Below are 24,828 nucleotides of genomic sequence, written 5' to 3'. Positions count from 1 at the left end.
TAGCAAAAAACAACAACAACAACAACAAATGTTGAGGATGTCTTAAAACAACGCTGAATACATTATTAGTGCCTAAAAGAGATCGATTAGCGATACAACGGAGGAAATTATTGTACAAATATTTCACCTGTTATCATTAAAAAGTAGCTGTGACTGTGTTTACACAGTTTTACAATCCATGGCTCGCGTTCAAGTCCGACCGGACACTACATACAGCGAATCGTAATAAAATCGACAGGCGGGATTGGGCTTCGGGGGGTGGGGGGTTGAGTAGACGATGTTCTGACCCCCTCATCTAGGCAGGGGGTAGACTTCGTTAGCGGAGGGACTTTACCATGTTTTAATTCCAGAGGGGAGTCCGAAAAAAGGATGAATCACCTATGTGAAATGTCCCCGTCAGTTTTTATTTCTTTCTTTAAAATATAGGCTATATCCTCTTATTAAATAAAGGCACAGACCATAAGAGTCGGGGGGGGGGATGGTGGTAGGGGGGCACGATGTATAATAGAACACCCCCTCCCCCTTTCATCCCACCATGGCCTATGGTTGTGGTCGCAAGAGGGTGTATCGATCACGACGTCCGTGGGGGTGTTAAAGGGGGTGGAATACGGACAAAGCAATACCACCCCCTTCCACCCTCGGATCCTCCGCCATCCCAGAGTTTGGCCAGCTACTTCACGCTCCTTGTCCTGGTTTGTCCTGGTCTTTGTTCCTGCAGCTTGTGGACGGTAAAAGGGGTTGCCGGCTGCTGAGAGGGCTAGGAGTGCCTAAGGAAGAAGATGGACACGGGAGAGCTCCGAGAGAATGAACAAAAGAAAACTTGCACCCTGATGCTGTTTGATCAGTGTTTTAGAAGAACAGATGACAGTAGCTGAGGCCTCTCACTCATACAGGAAAAAAAAAAGCAGATGTAGGTGAAAAGACAATGGATGGGATCTGTCTTCTGCGTTTGCAGACCATGGAATATGCATCATATTCACTTTAAAGACAAATATGTGATTTTCCAAGAGCCAGCAATGATCCAAGCCCAGCGAATCCTTTCCTAATTTACTATTTCGTGTGTAAAAGATAACACCAGAGTGTAACAAAATTATTATTATTATTATTATTTAGTGTTGTGTCTGACGACAGGTCCATATGAACAGGATCCTTCCATCCTTTTCTCGGACTGGGACCTGTTCATATACGTTCTTGGCAGATGATCCAGAAGTGGTTTGCCATTGCCTTCTTCTGTGTGTGAATGGAGTAATTGTTGGGATGCCACGGAGGAAAACTCCGTGTTGCCTAGACCACGGCCTTGCCCAACACAAGTTATAAATTCGGGCACCGCCGGCAATCGAACCCGAGACCCCAGGATTACAAGGCCAGCGTTCTAACCTCTAGACCACCTCATCTTATTATTATTTAGTGTTCTGTCTGACGACAGGTCCATATGAACAGGATCCTTCCATCCTTTTCTCGGACTGGGACCTGTTCATATACGTTCTTGGCAGATGATCCAGAAGTGGTTTGCCATTGCCTTCTTCTGTGTGTGAATGGAGTAATTGTTGGGATGCCACGGAGGAAAACTCCGTGTTGCCTAGACCACGGCCTTGCCCAACACAAGTTATAAATTCGGGCACCGCCGGCGTTCTAACCGCTAGACCACCGTGGCTATTCTAACAAAATACAAATAGAGTCAACTGACCACATTACATAAGAATTAACGTACGGTACTATTAATCAATCCTTTAAATTAAAATAATACGAGTGTATATATAATAAATTTATTACTTCAGGTAAATTAGCATGTAAGAACTAGCCTGTATCTGAGACATTATTAATCAAACTTACACCCAACCAAAATATATTCTAATTAACATGAAACAAGACCAATTGTTTACTAAAAAATATTTTATTCCGTTTTCCGTAAGTGTCACAGAGTTAAATGTTACAAAAAATATTTTCAGATTTATTAAGTAGTAGTCCTGTACATTGTCTTTAATAATAGTCTTGTACACACCGCATTGATTTATTTATATGGCTCTTAGTAGAAATATTGGAAGCTGTTATTTTCTTTGAGACGAAATTGTCAGCTGGAACTGAAAGACGTTGTGACTTATTGAAGGTAATATTTAAAGAAGTATCTAACCATTGGTGGCAACTGAGAACAACAAAATGCTTTGAGACTTTTGTTTTTTATCATCTTGTTTACAGCGTCACAAGCTGGTACATGTTACAGAAGATGAGAAACGTTCTTGATAAGTTAGCTGTGGTAATCACAGAGAAAAAGAAATGCTTAGGAGACCTTTCAGCTCAATGCATAGTGATCGATTTGAAAATAGTAACTCATATGAAGTATGATGGATTGATGTTTTTTGTTTAGTGCAAGATACAACGTACATTTAATTGGCAGATTTTACCATGGTAACGTACGTCTCAGGAATGCAGAACGAGCTGGCGAGATTCACGAATATACCAGGTAGAGAGACTGAGAGAAAAATTCTTGTCGTTTAAACATTTGGAGCCCAGTGTCCCAGCTGCTTTAATAATCAGTAATGATTGCATTTTTATTCATGGGTCATGTATAATTATCGCTGGAAACAGCGATTATATCCTCAAACAGCGTCGACCAGTTTATCTTTGTAATGGTGAAGTGCTGTGTTTTCTTTGCGGTACGCACTGAGCTCATAAATATTATTCAGACGATCTTCGGCTTCAGAGGGTTAAATGAATATAGTTTTCCTGGGCAGTGAAATTGCACAACACGAATCTGTCCAAGCCATATTCTGATTAGGACAATTGTTTAAGTTAACCCAAAATATATTTGAGAATATGAATCGATAATCATCGAGCCGTATCGACCATCTGTATCCCAGAGGATATGTCCCTCTGTAAGACTCGATGATACACGCCCCCTACTCGATCCGTTTGAAGAGACAATGAGGTTGGTTTTGCAGATGCCATTTACCAGACCGAAGCACAGTATGACTGACAAATCAGCCACACCTAATCCCACCCTTTGCCATCTATTCACTCTCAAAATTCGTGCCAATTTTCACCAATGTTTAGATACCATTTCTACGTTCCTAGATGTCCTCTTCCAATCAGAAATATCCACCTAACACTCTCTGTCTCAAATTCAACAACAATTATTTTTATCTGAATGTGTATACACTTAATAAACTTTCGAAAGCATCCTCAACTTATTATATTACAAGAAAATTGTGATAATATTTCCAATTATGTTGTTACAACCGTTTCCACGGTAATACTATTAAAGAATTTGTGGCTTTACGTAGTATAATATTTGGCTACGTGCGTATATTGATTTAGATTTTGTCGGTGAACAAGCTGAACTGTATACCGTAAGCACAGAAGTACAAGATTATTTCGTCAATTCGCCTAAACTTTGCCAGATTTGAGAGTCATAAAAATTGAATGAAAAACATATAGTTCGTTCAGAGCCTAAAACGAATTCAGGATATTAAAGTAAGTTGATAGTTTAACTCGTCAAAATTTTCTAGCCTTTTTTGAACCAAACGTTTAATTACTGTGTTTACAAAAATCAACACTGGATTCTAACATTAACCAAATAGACGTAGCCCTACAATTTTAAGGTGCATTTTAATAATATCCTCCCATCTAGGCTTCGGCCTCCAAGAGGTAATTTCCTTCAGCTTTTGTAACTAAAAATTGTGCATCACCACATGCGTGCTACATGTCTCATCCATCAATCAGTACAAATTATAAAGTTCTTTACTGAGAAAGAGAGAAGTATTTTGTATTCGTTCCACAGGGAATAACAGCAAAAGCGTGACACTAAGCCGGTTCATCTCGTCAGACAATTGTGTTACAAACAATAAGTTTCCCACGCGAAATTTTCAAATAAGAATCCGCTGTTGCATTTTGAAAAGAATAAGAAGGAAACTTCTTCACAACTTGTAGCTCATTACCTGAAGATATTCACGGAACAAAAAGGACAAAGCTATAAAACGACTCTGCATTTCCGTGTGAGTTACTTTAGTCTGCAAGCGCTCGCAGCCAGAGAAGAGAAAACCTGACATACGCAGAATGTATCGAGTTCTCTCGAAACCAGAATTTCCCTACAGTGGTGATTCCGTGTTCCATGAATATTGTATTTTCCCAGTGACCTATTTACAGAGACACTCACTCCCACCTTACCCTTGTATCCTCCAGACCAACCCCTGTCTCAATGCTTGTTTACTGAGGGACGAGGAGTGTTACATGTCATCCCCATGTTTAGGGCAACATTCTTCCGAGCTTCCGGTCGAAAACTTCGTCACGATGTCCTACGTTTACACTCCGAAGCTGACCTCTTACCGTGCGTCAAGGGAAGCGGACAGTCTACCTTCAGGCGTATTCTATTATGCAGACTGACATACTGCAGTCTCGTGCTTCGATCATTTGTATACGGTGCTTCATCAGGAACAAACACGTAAATATTTCTAGAACTAGAGAAATAACGAATGGAACATAGGCCAACAAGCTGAAGACGTTGAAATAGGATATATATATATTCTCATCGCCCTGATGATGGAGGCAGTAAACACCTCTGAAACATCTGTAAACGTCTACCATACCACAAGGCATAACAACCCAAAATACAGTCATCTTCATACTCGTTGCCATGAGTATTTCAAATCGTACATTTAGCACATGTTTATGCGTTATTTCAAACTAAAATGTTTGTGTGTCCGTCTTCTACACCGACATATTTAAAATTGCATTTAAATACATGAGAAAATGAGTTAAAGTAGGTTCATTATTAGGACGAGATCAAGGAGAATGTAGCACGCGTGAGGAAGATTAGAAATGAGTACAAAATTTTTACGTTGGCATAGACGGGGAGATAATATTAAAATTAATCTTACGAAAACAGGGTGAGAGGTCGTCGAGTGGATTCTACTGGTTCAGGATAGTGACGATTGGCGGAATCTTTTACCTAATCTCTGTAATAAGCCTTCCGGTTCCGTAGAAAAACATTTATTGACCAGCTTAATAACTATTAGCTTCTTAAGAAGAACTCTACACGGTGGAGATTATGAATTTTGTTCATCTCTTTTCTTGGGCTTGAAACAAGAACATTTTCTAGCTCGTCGATCTGTTTCTGGGAAATTTTTATTAAAGCTCTACAAACTCGTGCCTGATAACATTCGACGTGACTTATCTCAAATATGCATTAAATTAGACAGGAAATACAAGAATAAAGAAATTATACCGGACGCTTTCCTAATTCCAATCGGGAAACAATCCAGATGTTAGAACTCACTACATTCTGTCGCCGTTAATTCCAGCTGAAGGGAAGTCGCCACTTTATGTAGGAGGGAGTGGGTGAGTTACCCTCAACAACCAGACAGCAGACAGAGGAAATGTCTTGACTTTATCAGTACTAAGGAATGACCCAAAGCAGTAACAAGTTGTTCGAAATCAAACATGGCTCCAGCGAATATGATATTTTCGTTCTTTAACCTCGCACACAGGTGACTGCCGTTGTGCCTGGATGCTACGTTGGGTACAAATTTAACGTCACAAATAAGGAAAGCTGAAATTAAATAAAATTTGACGATGTAAAAGAGATGTTTTCCGTATGTTTCTAATTACCAGTCCACATAATTTTCTATAAACCAAGTCTATGAAGGAAAGTCCTTCTTGAGAGGCTAAGTCAAGTTACTTCTTCAAGAAACTCTCCGAGTTTTATAGTATCCTAAGGTTCATAACCGTGTCCACAAGAGTCCGCCACCGGTCCCTGTTTTGATCCAGAGAAGTCCAGTCGAACACATTTCCTCCTTAAAATTTATTTTAATATTATTATCCCATATACGTCATCGAACTGGTCTCTTTCCAACAGGAATTCTTTACGCGTTTATAATTTCCAGTCAGTAATAATCCAACTTTCACAAGAAAGCCTCCGACAAGTCAGAGAAATATCCAAAATCCAAACACTATAGCAGACGTTAAGGGATGGGGGCTCGTAGACTCAAGAATGCGAGGAAGAAACCAGGGGGCGCTGGACTGGACGGGGAGGGTGTAGGTTGAACGAACAGGGGAGGGGGTGTGTGAAGGCTATCACACCATCAACAAACCAATACAACATTCTATTGCCTTCGTATTGCCCCACAGTGTTCCAATATTGAGAGGCAATCAGAACGGAAAGTGGTCTAAACCAGACCACACAGCGAGTTCGCAATTTCATCTCTTCCGATTGGAAGATACGTAATGGAGTGGGGAGAAGGCATATTATTCTTGTCTGAGTATATTACCGGATAGAATTGTTTGCTGGAGAGACAGCAGAAATTGAGAGAAAGAATTTTGAAAGAAGTCAAAAGCATGGGTACAGTACCTTCCCGACATAATTTAACTGAACTGACAGCTTCACACCAAGCGAATCATAAATGAAGGACTATAATATTTTGCAACTATCAACAAGGCACGCTTATAAAAATGCACACATGTGTTTAGAAATCTATGTGTATGACTTGAGGTTCTCAAGGCGATGCGTCCGAATATGTCTGTCTTTTGGGTTGTAACGTCGTGCAGTCTGGTAGAAGTTTTCCGACGTTTCAGAGATACTTGCTGCCTCTATTATCATAAGCGATGAGTGAGAGAGCTCTGAGTGTGGTGATAATGACCCAGAAGTCGGCCACTTTCATACTCACAACCGTGAGCACCTAAAATCTTAATAATTAGCCGACAACACGATCTGATTGCTATCAGTAACCCACATATTTTTGACATTTATCAGCTGTGAAACGTGACATTTAACGTCAAAACATGACATTTCAGTCCATTAGCTGATAACAACAGAACGTTTCATTTCAATTGCTGGTGTGTCGGGACGTTAACAAATTTACGGCGATGTACAGTTCTACTTTTATAACATTACGCAAGCGAAAATTATCAACCGGTAGAATTTTAATTGCAATGTCGTGTTTAACGAAAATTACTAAACCAAAGTGTGAACATAAAAATGGTAGCAAAATAATAATTACCTGCCACATAAAACGTTCAAGATATTAAATCTAATTAACTTACTCAATTCAGCACATCAGTTATTGAGAAGCTGACATTTACCCACCTGGTCAGGAAGTTACCCATATTTTATGAAACTCCGAAGGTCCAACGCGTTCATGAGAGTCCGCGACTGAACTAAGCTTGTATGATAAGTTAACTAAATCCAGTCTGAACACATACATTTCAATCCTTTAAAGAACATTTTAATATTATCCTTCCACCTACTCCTATGTTTCTCATGTATTCTCTTTCTTTCAGGATTTCTGATCAACCCCCCACCCCCCAACAGTGATATGTCTCACCCCTACCTCATTCATCCCGAATTTACATCTACAATAAATTATGAAGTTGTTCATTATTTACATATTTTTTAGTTTTATTATTTTTTGTGTCTCTGGCCGAAATATTTACACCCCTCTTCGTAACATCCTCAATCTGTTCTGCCCTTAAGATAAGATAAAATGTCTCATAACCATTTCGAGAAAGGGGAACATTTAAATAGCAGAATATTTTATATCTTAACTGCGTCATGTTTGTGTTTAATCAATATAATAATTTATTTACCGTCTATACACAAACTTAAAATGTTGTTAAAATTTACTTAAAATTACATAAAATTACAACATTTTTTAGAATTAGATCTTGATACATTTCACATTTGACGACATGTTTCGGTGTATTACACCATCATCAGGTCAATCAATTTAAAAACAGTTTTTAAATTGATTGACCTGATGATGGTGTAATACACCGAAACATGTCGTCAAATGTGAAATGTATCAAGATCTAATTCTATAAAAAATGTAATTTTATGTAATTTTAAGTAAATTTTAACAACATTTTAAGTTTGTGTATAGACGGTGAATAAATTATTATATTAAGCAGAATATTGTAAAATGCAAAATACAAAAATGCAAAAGTAAGTACATATATAGATCCATACTTGTAAAATTAAACGTCGGTGCGTTTGTATCTTGATTTCGTATTTTCAAACTCATTTCTGAAGACGCCCTGAAGTGTCGTAACAAGGAATTTCTGCGATACATACACGGCCAAGTTTTGTTGACGTCCATGTAATCACAGTATAGGATATAAAGAAAGTTTACAGTCATGCCAACTGTAGAAAAATTCAGACCATTTACTATTTCTTCAGATTTTTGTATTCAAAATGAAATATTATCCACCTTTGACCTCTACTCGCCCCTGCATGGTCCAGGCAGCCACCGGGTGTTGGGAGTCTAACACATCATTGTCAAACAGGGATGGATTTGGGGGTGAGATTGGGTATAAAAGAGCAATGCTGTTTGTTTGTGGACGTTGCAAAGGCGAAATGGTCGGGGTGTTCGTCACACGTCATACAAAAAGCAGACCCCGGTACAGTGAGAGCCTTACATCCCCCGAGACTTTCCACAATTCATTGTCATCTTTCCAGAGCACACGGAGGAGCTGATTAGGCGTGACTATACGTGCTAGAACGACATATATACAAGTAAAAAAATATATAATGACATCGCACAGGGAAAGAATACACATTTTGTTTACTTTATAACCTAAAATTTTGGTAAAATTTCCTATACAGCTGGCTCTATTTTGTCCATTGCGTTATTTTACGATGCTGTATTATCTGAACTTACTTATCATAAACCGAACTGAAACTATCATGAATCAAGTGAAAAGGTCACTGTCTTGGAAAGACTGAAGAAAACCACAGAACCCCCTTACTCATAAAAATGTGTGTACGGGCCGAAACTGCTGATGAATTATCTATCATAAACATTATCATTATTACCATTATTTTTAATATTATCGGTTTTTTCAGATGTTAACAGGAATGGAAACTTCATGTGTTGAACACAAACACAGGTTCTTGCAGTATTACGTATCTTTCAACAACGCATTGAAAATACAGAGTTCATATAATTATTTTAAAGAAATTCATAAGTGAAAATGTCTTCACCAAACGCACCAACACAAAACCGACCTAATGACTCCATCAAAGTACAGCGAAACTCCACCACAGACTTCTTGAAATCTTCTGTTAACACAGTCGTAACCGTCAGAACTTGATTTACATTTTCTGCATCGCATTTTTACAGTCAAGGGTGAAATTCATGGTGAAAGTGAAGAAAGTTTTCTTCGGAGTTATTTAATTTTTCCTTTCTGATCGTCATTCCACCATTGCTCCTTAATGACTTTCCAAAAGTAGCTAAAAAGTGTGAAAAATGTAAATCCTTAACACAAAATCAAAGAACAGTAATTTAAAAACATAAACATCAATTTGAAATCTACAAGACTACGAGGTGTTTCTGAACAACTGCTAATTAATTAACTCACCATGAAACTCTCTATTAGTTAGGAAACTCAAATCTGAGCCTACTTATCCCAATCCAAAAACATCCATTCCGGTCCATTAATACCAACTTCAATATTATCCTCCCACATAAACATAATTTTTCCCGTGAAATAATAAATTACTTATTTATTGCGATAATATAATAAAAGAGCCAATTATCGTTGTCTATCTGATTACTTAAAACAGTTGCCTAGCAACAAAACGGCGGTGGACATATGTCTTTACTGTCTTTACCGGAAACTGTCAGTTTAGGTTGCTTAGCAACTAGGCGTATACGCATGAATATAACATTATCATAGGACTACATATAATCTTTACCACATTTCTTTTTTTGGGGGGGGGGGGCCCTTTTCTTTTCAAAAACAGACGTTACATGACCTTCAACTCATCTTTCGTGGCAGATTCATTCGTCTTGATTCATTTTTATCGATGTCTTTAAAAGGTCCCTTTCTTCTTTGCAGGATCTTTTGTGAAACAAGGAATAGGAGAAGATAAGAAATGATGCAGTGGTGGAAGGAAGTATGGGGTGAAGAGAGCGGGGAAGAAGAAGATGAAGGGATAAGCAGGCAGACAGACAGACAGAGGAAATTATTGATTACACACAAAAAAAAACACAAAGTTTTACTTTCAGTCTTGAGTCTGTTATATATTTTCAACTCATTGGATCCTCCTATAGAAACTGATAGTCTCTCAGCTAGTCAAAAAGTTCCTCATCATTTATGTCACCCGAATGTTCATTACCGTGTTCACAAGAGCCCGCCACAGGCAAACGAATCAAACCCACAAATTTCCACCTTTTCTCTTACGAGTTTCCTTTCTGAAGAATCTACAAGTGGAACTCGTGATATCCGAGATTCTCGTGGCAGCGAACATGAAGATGAATGCTGTTGAAACTACCCGACGTTTTAGAGTCACATGCGGCCCTGATGAAGGAAACACTAAGCAGCTTTGAAACGTCTGACAATTTCTATGCGATTATAGGGCTCAGTAACAGGGAAGTCATCTTGAAACTTACGTCATTCTCGCTCTTAGCACGAGACTTCTTGTCAATTCGCGCTGCAAGCCGATTCATACTCTGGTCATTGCTAATTCAGTCTTCATGACTTTACGTGTTGGTAATTGGACCTCTCATGGGCTACAGAAGTCAGTCTGGGCATACGGGAGCTCTAATAAACAGCCCGCCACGAACCTAGCAAGAAAATACGCGTCACTCGAGGGCAGCGAAAAAGCATCTTAATAAATACAAGTGATCATTAGAGATCTGTAAAACATACATCACGAATAATATAATGAGGCTACTGACCTCAAAATGCGCATTTAAATATAAAGATACGTCTGTACACATCTTTTTTCAGAAGTAACACGGTTTTAAGCAGATTATAACTAATTATTGTGGTACTATAACTCGAGGTTTAACGCCGCCAACATCAAAGCCTGTCATTAGACACAATCCTGAGCCAGTAACATCCACCCTACAATTTATCTATCTAGAATCAATCTTAATGTTATCTTTTCCTTTCCTTCACGGTTTAACCACCAAAATTATAAGATGAATTTAAGCAAATTTGTAAAATTGACGTAAGCTATGCTTAAGATAAAATTTTACGTTTTTGACACTGGTAAAAGTTTAGATTTCAATATTATGGTTCGCGTCACACATTTCTACCGCGAAGATTAATGCAGCAATTTCCTCCGAAACATATGACTACACGGAACTAAGAAGAAACGTAAAAATACTTCAACAAATAAGCGAATTTAACGAACAGCTGAGTGATTTTGACACGCTACATGAGCAGAAAATTATCACTCGAAAAATACCTCTTCATGAAATAATGCATGTCGAAACATGTCGCTAGCCCTTTAACCAATGAGCACCGGAAGTACACCGGCCGGTGCGTAAAACTAAGTACTCAGCTACATCTAGTGTCGAGGTCAAGACAGACTGGAGTTACACCTCCATTACCACATACGTCTTCACGACGGGGTGCTTGGTAAAGTACCAAATGTAACTTCACCTTTTCCCGACTGTATGAGAATGTTTTGTGATAATCCCAAAAAAGCGTGTTTTGCTGTGGGAAAGATGGACCCTGGTTCAAGACGTCTTCATTAACTTAGCTTCTCAGCTCGGGGACATCTGACTTGCGACGCGACTCCCAAGTGTATTTCATGTCAGAGACGACTTCGTGTTACAAATCGAATTACTGACCACACATTCCGAGGAGACGCAAAACCATCATACCAGCACAGAATAGCTAAGAAACAACGAAACTTGGTTCCTAAACTGACTGACTCACGGTCGTTCATTGGTTGATTATATTAGTAGCGATTCCCTTGTTGGTTGCTTGTGCTGATCGTAATCCAATCAGTGGTCGACGTGGAAAAGTTTCCCTCCTGTGTTTTCTTTGAACCGACAACATGCTCTGTAGACAATGAAAAAAAAAATGCCCGAGGTGTCATGAGATCTGAAGACGCCGCGTGTACCACGTGGTATTAGATCACATACGTTCTACATGCCCTACGTCAGTATCGGTCCGGAAACAAAGAATTAATTTCGGTGCATAAATATCAGCTTCGTTCAAAACGGTTTACAGACACCGAACGTGAATATTTCTGATTGGATGGTCTCTTTAGGGGGGCAAGGAGTCTTTAGTACCCAAGGGCTAGAGGTAGTTGGCTATACTAGGGGTTCATATGGGATGAAATAAAGGAGAACGAAATCACCCACCCCTTCACAGAGGTCACTACCAGCTGTGTCACATTTGTCAGCGCCAAAGTACTTAACCCCAAAGCCCACTCCGAACATAACCTTAAATCCAGTCCTCGACGAAGCTGGGCCTTCCGCCTTACGACACAAGTCCTGGAGATAAACGCGTCTCGTGATTCAAGTGGCCTCTATATATATCGCCAACACGGTGTTCCATAAATCGAGATACTAACTACAAGACACAGGGTCCATCTTGAAAAGCTGACTGTCATTCGGTTAGTCTGGAAATTGTTAATGGGTAATTGCTGTAGAAGGAATCGTTGGATGACAGCGACTTTTTCAAAAGTAAGGGGTCGTGAAAATTTCCGAAACTGCGCGCATCGTAATTAATTTCCCTATGGTAATAATTCATATCTCGTCATATCTCGTCTTTTTTATGTTCGTAATAAATACTTGATCGATTGGGAGTGTTCTGAAAACATAAAATCTTTTCAGTTACTAAGTCAGCAATTAGGCAAAAATAACAGAAGATAAAAAATACACGACCAGTAACTCGGTCTTTCCCCACAGCCTGTTGTAAACAGCACAAATTTATAAAATGTACCTCAACCCCATAAATTATAAATTATATAATATCATATGTATTTTGTGAACATTACTGTCTTCTGGGATACTGTACGGTGCAGTTTCATAGAAATTTGCCGACGTTTCAGAGGTACTTATTGCCTCTTTAATCAAGGCGGTCTTTGCAATAACTATCTCTAAAACGTCGGTCGGTTTCTATCAGACTACACGGCTCAACATCCCCTGAAGTCACCGCCGCCAAGAAAACTTAAATCCTACAAAATAACAAATTGTTACGGGTAATAAAATTAATAAACTTACAGGTACTTGCAGCTTGATGGAAGGTAGAAATGACACGAGGAAATCTGTTTCCGTCTTTTCGATCACAAACTGATTCTGATGTGAAACACGCTTTTTCATTGACAATAGTCTTATCCATCACACATCACACAAAACGTTAACTTGAGAATGCATGAAGCTAAAACCTTAACGAAATCTAACACATAAAATTAATATTACAAAATTATAGAAGCAAATATCGATTTGTGACATCGAAACAGAACTTCGACAATCTAATGACATCAACGTTTGTCCGAGTCACAGGCTGGATGCGTCTACCACTGAGCTCAAGATACATACTGGATTTTAACCGACGCTGGACAACTCAGGTTTGACCTGATAAACATCCACCCCCTTCGTTGTTACATTAACACACCCCAATCCACCCCCTCCTCTCAATCTGTCCACCATCCCCTATCCAACTTGCTTTCAACCCTTCCACAAACACAGAGAAACTTTTACAGGTAAACGCGGGTTCAACTTAGCTCGCTGACCCAGATGAATGTTTATACTGAAGCAATATGAGAAAATAAAATGAGTGACATTGCAGAACCAGTTTGACCACTACGGGGCAAATGGAAAATATTACGATACGAACTCATTAGTGACTGAAATACACTACTTTTGAAAGTGGCCGTCTTCTAGATTGTAGCGCCGTAGTTTATTAACGTTTCTGAGGGCCTTGCTGCCTCCATCATCAGGATGACGAGTTTACTCATCGCCCTGATCACGGAGACAACTGTCTTCGCCGCTGTGAGAATCTCAAATCCTACAAAACACTTAATTTAATCTTTAAATGCTGGAAAGCATTAAAATTAGAATACAACTGAGTCTTTCATCTAGTAAAGAAATTTCCCGTGATTATAAAACCAAAGTCCACTTTTGTGTTTACAAAAGACAATTACTATCAATAATGAAGCTATTTCCACTGAGTCGCGAAATAATTTAAGAAAAGACCTAAATGACACGTCACTGAGTCTAGGGGGCGTGAAGGTAAGGCTCCACACTTTATAAACATCGACACTAGATAGAGCTGGGAGCCCAGTTTCACATCCTGGCAGCTTCAACACCTAGATGCAGAAATCTCAATACGTGTTCCTGGACATAGTGGCGAAAGGAAAATAATTAATGCCCCTGTCAGGAATCGAAGTGCAGTCGTCCAGTGCGTAGCCAGTCACTTCACTTACTACATTCCTGATTTATATCATGACTTGAGAAATAGAATAACTTCATAAACAAACGTAAATGAGTAATTCGTATTAAGAAACTTTACTTGAATACGAACTGAGCAGAAATTATTTGCCTTTCACCGCTACTGCCGACATTACTCGCAAGTGAGGAACTCCTTAACAACTGACAGACTTCTGCACTGTAAATTTCCTGCATTAGAAATCGACGAGAACAAGAAGGTGCAAGGTGCCAGACGGAGGTGAGCAGCATAAGATACGATTTGTTCCCACGCTCCAGTAACGTCAGTCCTGCCGGTCAACACGACCTCTCCTGGACCTGGACATTCGCATTCTCCAGCAACGAGAACCTCGGATCGTCTTTTGGTGTACCTGAGGTCATGAGACTACGTCCTGCCTGGCTACGTCTGGCAGACGAGAACACGACGATGTCTGAGGAGGTGCAATGTCGCCCCGGTTCGTGACGAAGATGTTTTATTAAACTGATGCTTATAATTTCCATTTTCCCTTGTCTGTAAGTTTAAAAACCTCATAACGTTTCGAAAACTGTATCTGCTTCCATCATAAGTTAAAACTGTTGGACGTAATCAGATGAGTGCACTTGGATTAAAATCGACTTCTTCAACGACGCCAACTGCCCAGGTTGTATAGTTTCACCTGATGATGGAAGCACGGATGACAACCGAAGCGTAAAATGGGTCTTAAAGTCACAGGCAAAGTAAAATGTCCAATACTGAGTATTTGTTTTCCAAAATATATTTGAATACAAATAATTTAAATACAAAAAAATATGACGTAAAGTTTTGTTTAGATTTGCTACCATCTGTTGTTTGACAAACAATTTCGATTTTCATCCGGCGACGTTAAAGTAGACAATCGGACCGGAAATAAAGTACGGTTTACGTTCGTCACAGTATGCCAGCGACATAAACATAGTCGTAATCAATATTGCTCGAAACCAATTCTCTAAATTCACAATTATCTGCTGGATACGTGTGTACCCGGAAATGGTCCTACGTAGGAAATGGTGAGAAAATGTTTCCTCAAACACGGAATCGAGGTTTTTCTCACGGTAACCCCCGGACAGTGTGGCCTCAACCCTTTCTTTGCAACGCGAACTTTGGCTGCATCTCTTTTGTGGTTCTGAAAAGGCTTCGTTGTCACCACTACAACCATTTCTTAGAAAACTGTTTACCCTTTTGGGGGTTTCTGTGACAGAAGTGGAAAGAATTGATAATAGTAGAGCAAAAGGTAAAAGTGATGACGCGGCAATGAGACCAGTAAACACGGAGACCGAACCTAAAGGTCGTAATCAAACTGGTCTTCTACTAATGCATCTCAAAAGAATCACAAATCCTATCAAACTAAAGCTTGTCTTAATATTATTTAAGAATTCAGTCCGTACCGCAAAGAAAACACAACTCTTCAGTTACAAAAGTTAGTGCTGTTTCAGAAAATAATCCAAGTTTAATTAATCTGAGAATCGTACGAAACACACAAATACATTTTATTTATTTGTAGTGTTCTGTCTGACGACAGGTCCATATATTATGAACAGGATCCTTCCAACCTCTTCAGGTTGTCAGGGACCTGCTCATACATATATACGTTCTTGGCAGAGATGATCAGAAGTGGTTTGCCATTGCCTCCTTCTGTGTGTGAATGGAGTAATTGTTGGGATGCCACGGAGAAACCGGGGAAGCCCCCGGAGGAAAACTCCGTGTTGCCTAGACCACGGCCTTGCCCAACACAAGTTATAAATTCGGGCACCACCGGGAATTGAACCCTGGATAAAATAAATAGTTACTTATATTGAAGCATACGATACAAGTGGTTATCACTGGGTTTTAAAGTGTATATAAACATTACGAGTAATTCATATCAGATGATAAAGTTGAAACGGCAAGCGGTTTTCTCTATATGCCTTCTCAAGTCGTAATCATGTTACCTGTCATTAAATTATCAGGCTGTCGACCTTGAGAGGATGAGTCTGTGTTGGGTCCATAGTACCTGACGACAGACAGACCGACGTGCAGGTAGCAGGTCCAACTGTGGTGCGGGTCAGATAAACACCTGGCCTCGAGTTTCCCAGGCGCCTTTCTGCGATCGAGAGTTCACCGGTTTACTTGCAGTAACGTACAGTATACATTTAATTTATCCTACATAACGTCGATCTCCATGTCAGAATAAATTCAATTTTCATTGTTTTAATTGGCCACTCACATAAAAATTATGGGCAGTAATTGGGTGCTGCCTATTTGTATTTAATTAAAAACCAAATCTCGGTTAATATATTAACTTTATTAAAATTCGCCCAGAGCCTGTCTGAATGTCTAGGCCAAGAGAATAACCCCTGCCCCTAATGAGATTCGAACCCCGGTCGTCCAGTCAGTAGCCAGTGTCATGTGGTGGTAATTAATATTTATCTTGAATTTTGTACACGATTTTTTTTTAAATTAATCGATACTTCTACGAATAGTGAACCAGCCCTATTTCCCTCCAATATGACGCTGACAACATAACATTGACCACAAGAAGGGCTCCACGTGGACGACAAATACCTTCACAAGTCACAGAAATGTATGAGTAATTTTAATTGGATGAATTCCCATGTGCACAAACAGGTGTTTCAGGATCTGGAAATTGTTTTATTTTTATAAAAACTAAAGCGGGTTTATTCCGATTGTGTGACAGGGGCCGACTCGAATTTAACGGAACCAAAACTATTTGCAAATATTTTTAAATTTAACCACAAACTATGTTATTTCGTAATCTTAGATTAAATGCGTAATGTGGAACGTCAATTTGACTTGTGAGTACAACATTCCATTTCACTGACCTCTTTAACTCTCTGAAATACATTCAGTCCGTACCGCAAAGAAAACACAACACTTCACCGTTACAAAGATCAACTGGTTAACGCTGTTCAAGGAAATAATCGCTGTTTATTCTGAGAATCGTATCAAACCCATAAACAGTGTGTTGTCGAATATTAAAGAAAGTGGTATATATGCTCACCACTTGGCTAACTAACCACTTACTCCACAGAGATCAGTCCTTATTGCACACCTCAATGAAAAAAAGTCCCTGCCCTTTGCGTAGCCTGTGTAGTACATTAAAAATTGAACAATATATTTGTTTTATCCACGCAACGAAGAATGCTAAAAAAATTTCCGATAACTTAATCTGTGTTCGTACAGCGAAAAAGAAAACAGAGAAGAATACTGAAACTCGTAATAAAATAAAAACATAACTTGAGAATAAGCACCAGACTGAAAAGCCGATAAGATTTTACTCATGTCAGTTGCAAGAGCAGATCATGGTTTCACGTTGCCAAGACAACAAAGAGGCATATCAGAGTTACGTCACAGGGCTATGACGTCACGCTTTGCATGTTGCATAATTCGACCGGATAGAACTCTTTGTCTTTCTCTAAGAATAATTTGAGTCTCTGAGAAAAAAAGCTGTTGAATTTTATTTGTCTTTCTCTGAAAGATGAAAAACGTGATTTTTAATATTGTTACCGTTGTTCACAACAACGGCAATATAAGCTTAGTGTTAAGCACATTTTATTAGTTTATATTTTTCAACATTAAAAATGATACTTGCTGAATATAACGAAGCAAATAAATTATTCTCTGGCCAATATGTTTACATAAATGAGATAAAATCGCTTAAACAAGATAAAATAATGATTTTAGGTTAACATTTGACAAGTTTGCATTTTGTGCAAAGGCAAATTCAAGCGTAATGTAATTTTTTGCGTAAGACATCGGATTTCCACTCTTCGGGGATGCTGGGCCCTGCAGAAGAATTCTGCACCACAATGACATGGATCATTCATGATCTTTCTGGATCGAGTGATCGGAAGTTTAGGTAGCTGACGCCCACCTCAAATGAAGTTAAACAGCGACACATTTTATTGACTGTAAAGGCAAAGGAAAATTTTGTCAGGAAACATCAAAGATTTGTTCAGTTCCATTATCCAGCTCTTAAGCGTTTTGCAGGAGGATTTGGGTTTTATAGTCTGTTTCTCTGAAACGCAACATGATATGAAGCTAATAATAGTCTTTAGCAGGGATGTACAAAGTTGTGTTCAATTCTGTGAGACTCTGACTTCAATTTCCAAATACGATTTCCGCTCTGCTCATGTACAGCTCGTGTGACGAAATTAGCTACGACAAGTTTTCCCTTGACGTATAGGGAAGTACGTCACTCAATGATTCATAATCACTGATAAACCAGTCAGTCATACAAACAGCAGAAGTGATATATCGAAATCATAAAATATATAGGCCTGTATCATCCTGCTTCTACATTTATTTCCTGTTCAGTTTAAAAATGGTATAAGTAGCTTCCAAACAAAAACAAAGCATGTGATTGATTTTATTGCTATAAAATATATAATAGCAAGAGAAACGTATGTGGAATTAAGATTTAATCGAATTAATAAGACCGATTCATGCCGAGTATAAAATAAGTCTGAGGGAGACGGAAGTACAACACAGTACTTTAGAAGGAAAAGATATAAGAAAGAGACAATTGTGGAGATCAAGAAATAAATGCACTTTAAAGTTATAGAAAAGGCGAGGAATGTCTTACCATGGTGAGCGACTGTTAGCAACTATTCAAATAATATTTGTTTAAATCTTATCAGTCTAATCACAATAAAATTCCTATTAAATATTAAAATATTACTGTAATTAACATTTAAATATTTAAAATATATTAAATGATGTTCTCTATCGAAATGTTCGATTTACATTAGATCATCACTTTTTACTTTTTACACGACATGTTTCAGTTCTATAAGAACCATCTTCAGGTGTATAGAATAATATAAACTTAAATATAATTTCTTAAATGCAACTTTTAGTCAGATGTTTATCAGATTTCAAATGATGTTTTCTTCTAGATTTATTGTATTTTTAATATCGTATTCGAAGTTGTTCTGTATGTACGTCGTGCTTAACATGATTTTGTGTGGGTGAAACGTTTTGTTGTTGTTTTTGTATCATCCAGAAATGAAGTTGTGGAGGAGTACGTCCGTCTGGAAGTATTGCAGTGTTTCAAATAATATTAGACGTGGCCTAATAATCAGTCTTTCCTTCTACAATTGTTCCTATTTCTTAAGATTAATAAAATATCTGCCCTTCAATATATACTGACAGGTAACATCATTATTTATAGCGGTTAGAACGCTGGTCTTGTAATCCTGGGGTCTCCGGTTCGATTCCCGGCGGTGCCCGAATTTATAACTTGTGTTGGGCAAGGCCGTGGTCTAGGCAACACGGAGTTTTCCTCCGGGGGCTTCCCCGGTTTCTCCGTGGCATCCCAACAATTACTCCATTCACACACAGAAGAAGGCAATGGCAAACCACTTCTGGATCATCTGCCAAGAACGTATATGAACAGGTCCCAGTCCGAGAAAAGGATGGAAGGATCCTGTTCATATGGACCTGTAGTCAGACAGAACACTAAATAAAAATAAAATATAAATAATTTCATATTCTATATCTTGTTAATAAAGTGGAACGATGCAACGTTTACGTATTTGCAGCAAACGAGTCATCTCCTCTGTGTGATTTACTTCAATTCCAGTTTTACACAAAACGTGTGAAAAAGAACGCGTTCTTCACCCCCTAACCTTGTAGAAGTCAGCAGCGAAGCAATTTCTGTAGCTGCAGCCAGTGAAACAAAAAACTTTTATCGAACACTGCAGGAGCACATTGTCTTCACATGGTGTGAGCATTCAATAATTACATTAATGTCAACTGGGTTGCGTCACTAGCAGGCGTTCCTAAGCTCGTATGCTTCAAGCGTGGTCAATACGTTAGAAACCTCAACATATCTACAAAAACAAAATAAGTCACATTTATCAAGACCTGGCGAAAGTGTCCGTTCTTATCCCCGGATTTCCCATAAAATAAAATGTGCTGACACTACGAAATTTCTTACCTGTTGGTCAAAATCTTACGAAAAGACCTCGCATAAACATCAGCATTCTCCAAAGTTCTATTATTCACCGCCATGTCGTCACACAACAATGCTTTAAGAACATTATACAGTTGCTATCATGACTTGCAATAACAAACAGTTATTTGAAATATCAAATCTAAAACTTCTTGACGATGGTGATGAGTCATTTGAACAAAAATTTTCTTCGATATTATCCATCGTCTAGTAGATAAAATATAAAAAAACGTAAAAACGACGTTTCGGAGATGGGGCTCTATCTCCGTCTTCAGGTTTCTACTCAGTTGAGCCCACTAGATAGAACTAATCCCTATCTCCGGACCCAAGGTCCGAAAAGTCGTTTTACATTTTATCTACTAGACGATGGATAATATCCAAGAAAATTTTTAATCAAGTTATTTGAAATGATTAGAAGTAGAATATAATAAAATAAATTTATAAAACTGTCTGTAAGATATTCCATAAAAATCAAAACGTCAACAAATGTGAGAAATTAAGTCCAATAAGAGACAAAATTATCAGTCAATATCTCAGACAACGCAAATTTGAGCTCAGTTTCTCTTCAGCGTTCTGACACACGGCCCAGCGCTCGGCGTCAGAGTGCTGCTTCGTGTTGCTGATACATGAATTAATGTGAATCACCGCGGTCAGGCAGTTCGTCCTCGATTAATGTAAGAACCCCAGGGCTGGAGTGTTGGACCGGAGTCGCGCGTTCTTAGCACTGCATCTCGGTGTACACAATCTACTTACTTAATAACAAACAAATTAACTAACTACACGACTCCATGAGGCAGAACAATTCTTGAGAAACTAACCTACAATCAACCAATCAATAAATGCTACCTTCTCTAAACCTGAAAGGTTCATTATCATGTTCACAAGAGGTCGCCACTGGGCCCTATTCTGAGTAAGATAAATCAGTCCACACCATCCCACCCCTAAATCCTTAAGTTACACTTTAATATTATTCTGCTATCTACGCCTTGGTCTTTCGAGTGATCGTTTTACTTCAGGCTCTCCAATTAAAGTTCTGTAGCGCCACATACGTTTTCAGCTATACCGCGTGTGCCACATGGTCCACCATCTCACCGTCCTTTGATTTGGTCATCCTTATTTTATCTGGTGAATAGTACAATTCATGGAGTTCGTAATGAAGCGAATTTCTCCAACCTCTTGACATTTCATCCCTCTTTGGTTCAGATAATCTCCTAAAATACCCTCAGTGTGTGTTTTTCCCTTGAAGTGAGATACGAAATTTTTACACCCATACAAAACAGGAGATAGGCTTACTGCTCCAGTTTTAATATCGTCACAGAATCACCAGACTTTTAAACAACAAAATTTTGTATCCTACTTTGTTGTAATTTTGGTTGTTTATAAAGCTAAGACATTCAGAATTGCAGTAAATTAAAAAAAAATAAGTAGATTATAAAATTAAGATTAGTCAGATCTGTTAGCATTACGAATCATGTGAGTTATAACCGTTGCCATGGAAATAATTTTGAGGGATTTTGGGCTTTATGGGATAATATTTATGATTTTGTGTGTGTACCACTTAAAATTTTCCCGTCATTCTGGACGGGCAATTTACCAGTCTTTACAGAATCCACTCAGTGGTCCAGCAGATAAAAGAATGCCCGGAAACACAGACAAGATGAATAACCGCGAAGAGCAGTAGCCAGAGAGACGTGTTGTAATTACAGTCGGTTTGTGCCATCAGGGGGAAACGCCCACCTTATTTAAAGACTATACGCGAGGTCATTGCCCCAGACGACACCTTAACCAGTGCCGTATCGGTTTATACGGCCGGCCACTCCTGTGACCAGGACAACTTTCATCTCGACAGATGGCATTCATCTCTCTCCTCCCTGTACCGATTGTCCGAAACACGCCAAATTTGGTTTAATGTCTTGTACTTCTCAGTAGGCCGACCTGATACCACCTGCATCAAACGAGGAGCAACGATTTTGGAAAAACAGAAGAATTAATATGGTATCTGGTCTGTATGGAAATTTCGCTATATGGGGGAAATTTTCACATCGATTCTTGTCGTCACAAAAACATTTTTCTTAAACGTAACTATTCTTTTTTTATAATGTTTAACAAATAGCATTAAATGTAAAAAAAAATAGTATAATAGTTATGGATGTATCGATTCCAATCGCTATTCGACGCAAGCCTTACGAAAACTTGGATCGTGGGTTCGAATCCCGATAGCGGCATGGAGTTTTGTTCGCATTTGTAATTTATTGCAATGGTAGAAGACTTTTCATGGGCCGATATTCCACGTTATTTGTTTTAACGCTTGTAAAAGGGTTTCATTATTCCAGAATTTACTTATAACACACTACGGTCCGTTGTTCAGTATGAATGAATGCTGTGTGGAAGGAACACTCGGATATATTCAGAAGTGTGTGGTCAGCGTAACATGATTCCTTTCAACAGACAACTCTTTCTTCACGTCCTTTTAAGTGGCTTAATAATATTTATCCCAGCACCACGCCTCACGAGGAGTAGTTGGTCACTGCTCTAGAAGTAATTAAGTAAGTTTATCTAAAAGTTAAGTAATCAATATGTTCACTAATGTATGCGTTTGTTCCACACTCAGGAGTGTTGGGTAAAAGAGTTTCCTTCTTTGTCAACGACAAAACGACTGAGTCTTCGACACAGTGCAGAGGTTGTAAATTTTTAACACTAAAATCCAGTGGTAACGAAAATTTACAGCCACACACTTTTTTTTAAAGGTTTTTATAAGATTCGCAGATTAAACAGAGTTTATTTCCTTAAACTACGTTAAACACTTGATCTTTGTAATGGTAAAGAGTTGTGTAATATGGAAAGCAATAAGACAGATACTACCCAGGATCATTCTTATTGTAACAAATTTCTTTTAGAGAATAATATTAAAATGAAATGTAAAGTCCAATTTATTCAGAATTTTTTTTCTTTAGTTTAACTCACAAATTTAATCTACCCAAACGTGTATTGTTTTCGACACATAATAAATAACTGACAGTAATACTTTGAAAATTATTTAAGGGGTAATTTATGCGTATGAAGTAAGGTAAGGTATAAATCCACAGGACGTTTCGGCGTGTTTCACTGATGAAAACGGCTCAGCACACTTCAGACAGTTTGTTATAGCTGACCACCGACGTTGCATCTCACAAATACGCGGAAACTTGACGTCGGGATGACATGTCTCTTTGTTTCTGTCCTTTTTTCAGTTTTATAAAACACAACTTTGGATTCACAGTCATGTAATGCGAACACTTCACTTGGCATTCCGTTTAGTGTCCAGTCCAGTATGATATACATACATACCCCAGTAAGGAACATGAATAATTTATAAATTGTTTTATTCGTAAGGTATATATGCACTGCCTAATCACAACAAGTACATCATAGGATTTAGACTTCATTCCAGAGTAGGTAAGCCAGTGGTTATGAATCTGATATGATGAAGTTTGTTTAAATAGTCTACATGAAATTAAATGTGAAGAAAATATTTCACACCAGACGTGAAATATTAACTTTTCACATAAACAATTTTTTTTAAAAAAAATCCAGCTATTTGTGTACTGGTACATTAAACAGTTTTTTAAAAATAAATTACGTCTTTTTAATTAAGAAATCATATGAAATGCAGGAATTATTTTGTAGGTAATAGACAGGTTTAAAAGTCATTTTCAAAGTAAGTCGTCTGAACGGTGGCTAGAATGTGGGCTGGGTGACCGAAGTTCGATTCTTGGCATGGGAACGTACATTTAAATCGCCACCGGACCCAGACCGGCTCAGGGGTCCACCAAACCTTCTATTTAACGGAGACCCACGTGAACAAAACACCGGTGGTCCAATATCGGCTCGTGACATGTAGAGATAATAGTCCAACATCTTATTTTGTGATTTTGTAGTTGAGGTGACTGAGACCTAGTTACAGATAAAATCGCGCTAGTAACTGGTCTCACGTTACAGCTACAGATGAATTTAGTTGATGGATCATTCAATCAATTACAGAGCGGCTGGCTTACTCACATTCAGTAAGGCCACTTGAATATATTAAAAATAAAAATAAAAAAACCCGGCGAGAGTTGCTTTCGACACGACTGGTCCACCGTAGCTCAGGTGGACCGCACTGCTAAGCCTCAGATCCAATTTGGCTCGATCTCATAAGGAACTCCCGCTATTAACATACTCATTTCTGAAGGAAAGTTGAAAGTGTGTGGAAGTCAACCGTTTTCCTCCATTAGATATCAACTACAATAATCACTCTTCAAGGCTCAGTGGTAACTATATATACCATATGCTTTAAAAGACAACAACTCTTCATTTTGTGTTTGTGGATTTTACTATGATTCTCAGAATAAACAGCGATTATTCCCTTAAACAGCGTTAACCATTTAGTCTTCGTAATCGTGAAGTTTGGTGTTTTCTTTGCGGTACGGACTGGATTCTTAAATATTATGTACACGAGCTTGGGCTTCAAAGAGATAAAATAATATATTTTTAGCCTCTCAAAATGTCAAAATATGTTTGTTTCATTCTAACACCGATAAAACATATACTGAAAGACGCTTACCGTCGTGAAAATGTTTTACTCCCAAATATAATTTTATAAATTACCTGAAGCTATGCCCTCAACGACGTCTAAAGACACGTCAAAAGGCTAGTGCCACCCCAGTTACATCTAG

The 24,828-nt window shown here is 38.5% G+C and overlaps 1 protein-coding gene across 2 annotated transcripts in view; it reads right to left on the bottom strand.

The window, feature by feature from the left end:
- Cph (BCL11 transcription factor chronophage) overlaps positions 1–24,828 on the bottom strand; it is a 115,272-nt gene that overhangs the window by 45,651 nt on the left and 44,793 nt on the right. Inside the window, exon 1 of one of the 2 annotated variants that reach the window (XM_022086825.2) lies at positions 12,957–13,461. The exons of the other annotated variant lie outside the window; for it this stretch is intronic. Coding sequence (XP_021942517.2) covers positions 12,957–13,074 — 118 coding nt within the window. The 5' untranslated portion in view covers positions 13,075–13,461. Of the gene's footprint in view, positions 1–12,956; positions 13,462–24,828 lie in introns of those variants that run through there. 2 annotated transcript variants of the gene reach the window in all.

This window comes from Zootermopsis nevadensis, unplaced genomic scaffold, assembly GCF_977971745.1.
Source record: "Zootermopsis nevadensis isolate Lab colony 2312 unplaced genomic scaffold, Znev_1.0 Znev_ptg000032l, whole genome shotgun sequence".
NCBI classification, from domain to species: Eukaryota; Metazoa; Arthropoda; class Insecta; order Blattodea; family Termopsidae; genus Zootermopsis; species Zootermopsis nevadensis.
Note: the sequence above shows the minus strand (reverse complement) of the source record. Positions and strands in the feature narration are given on the sequence as shown.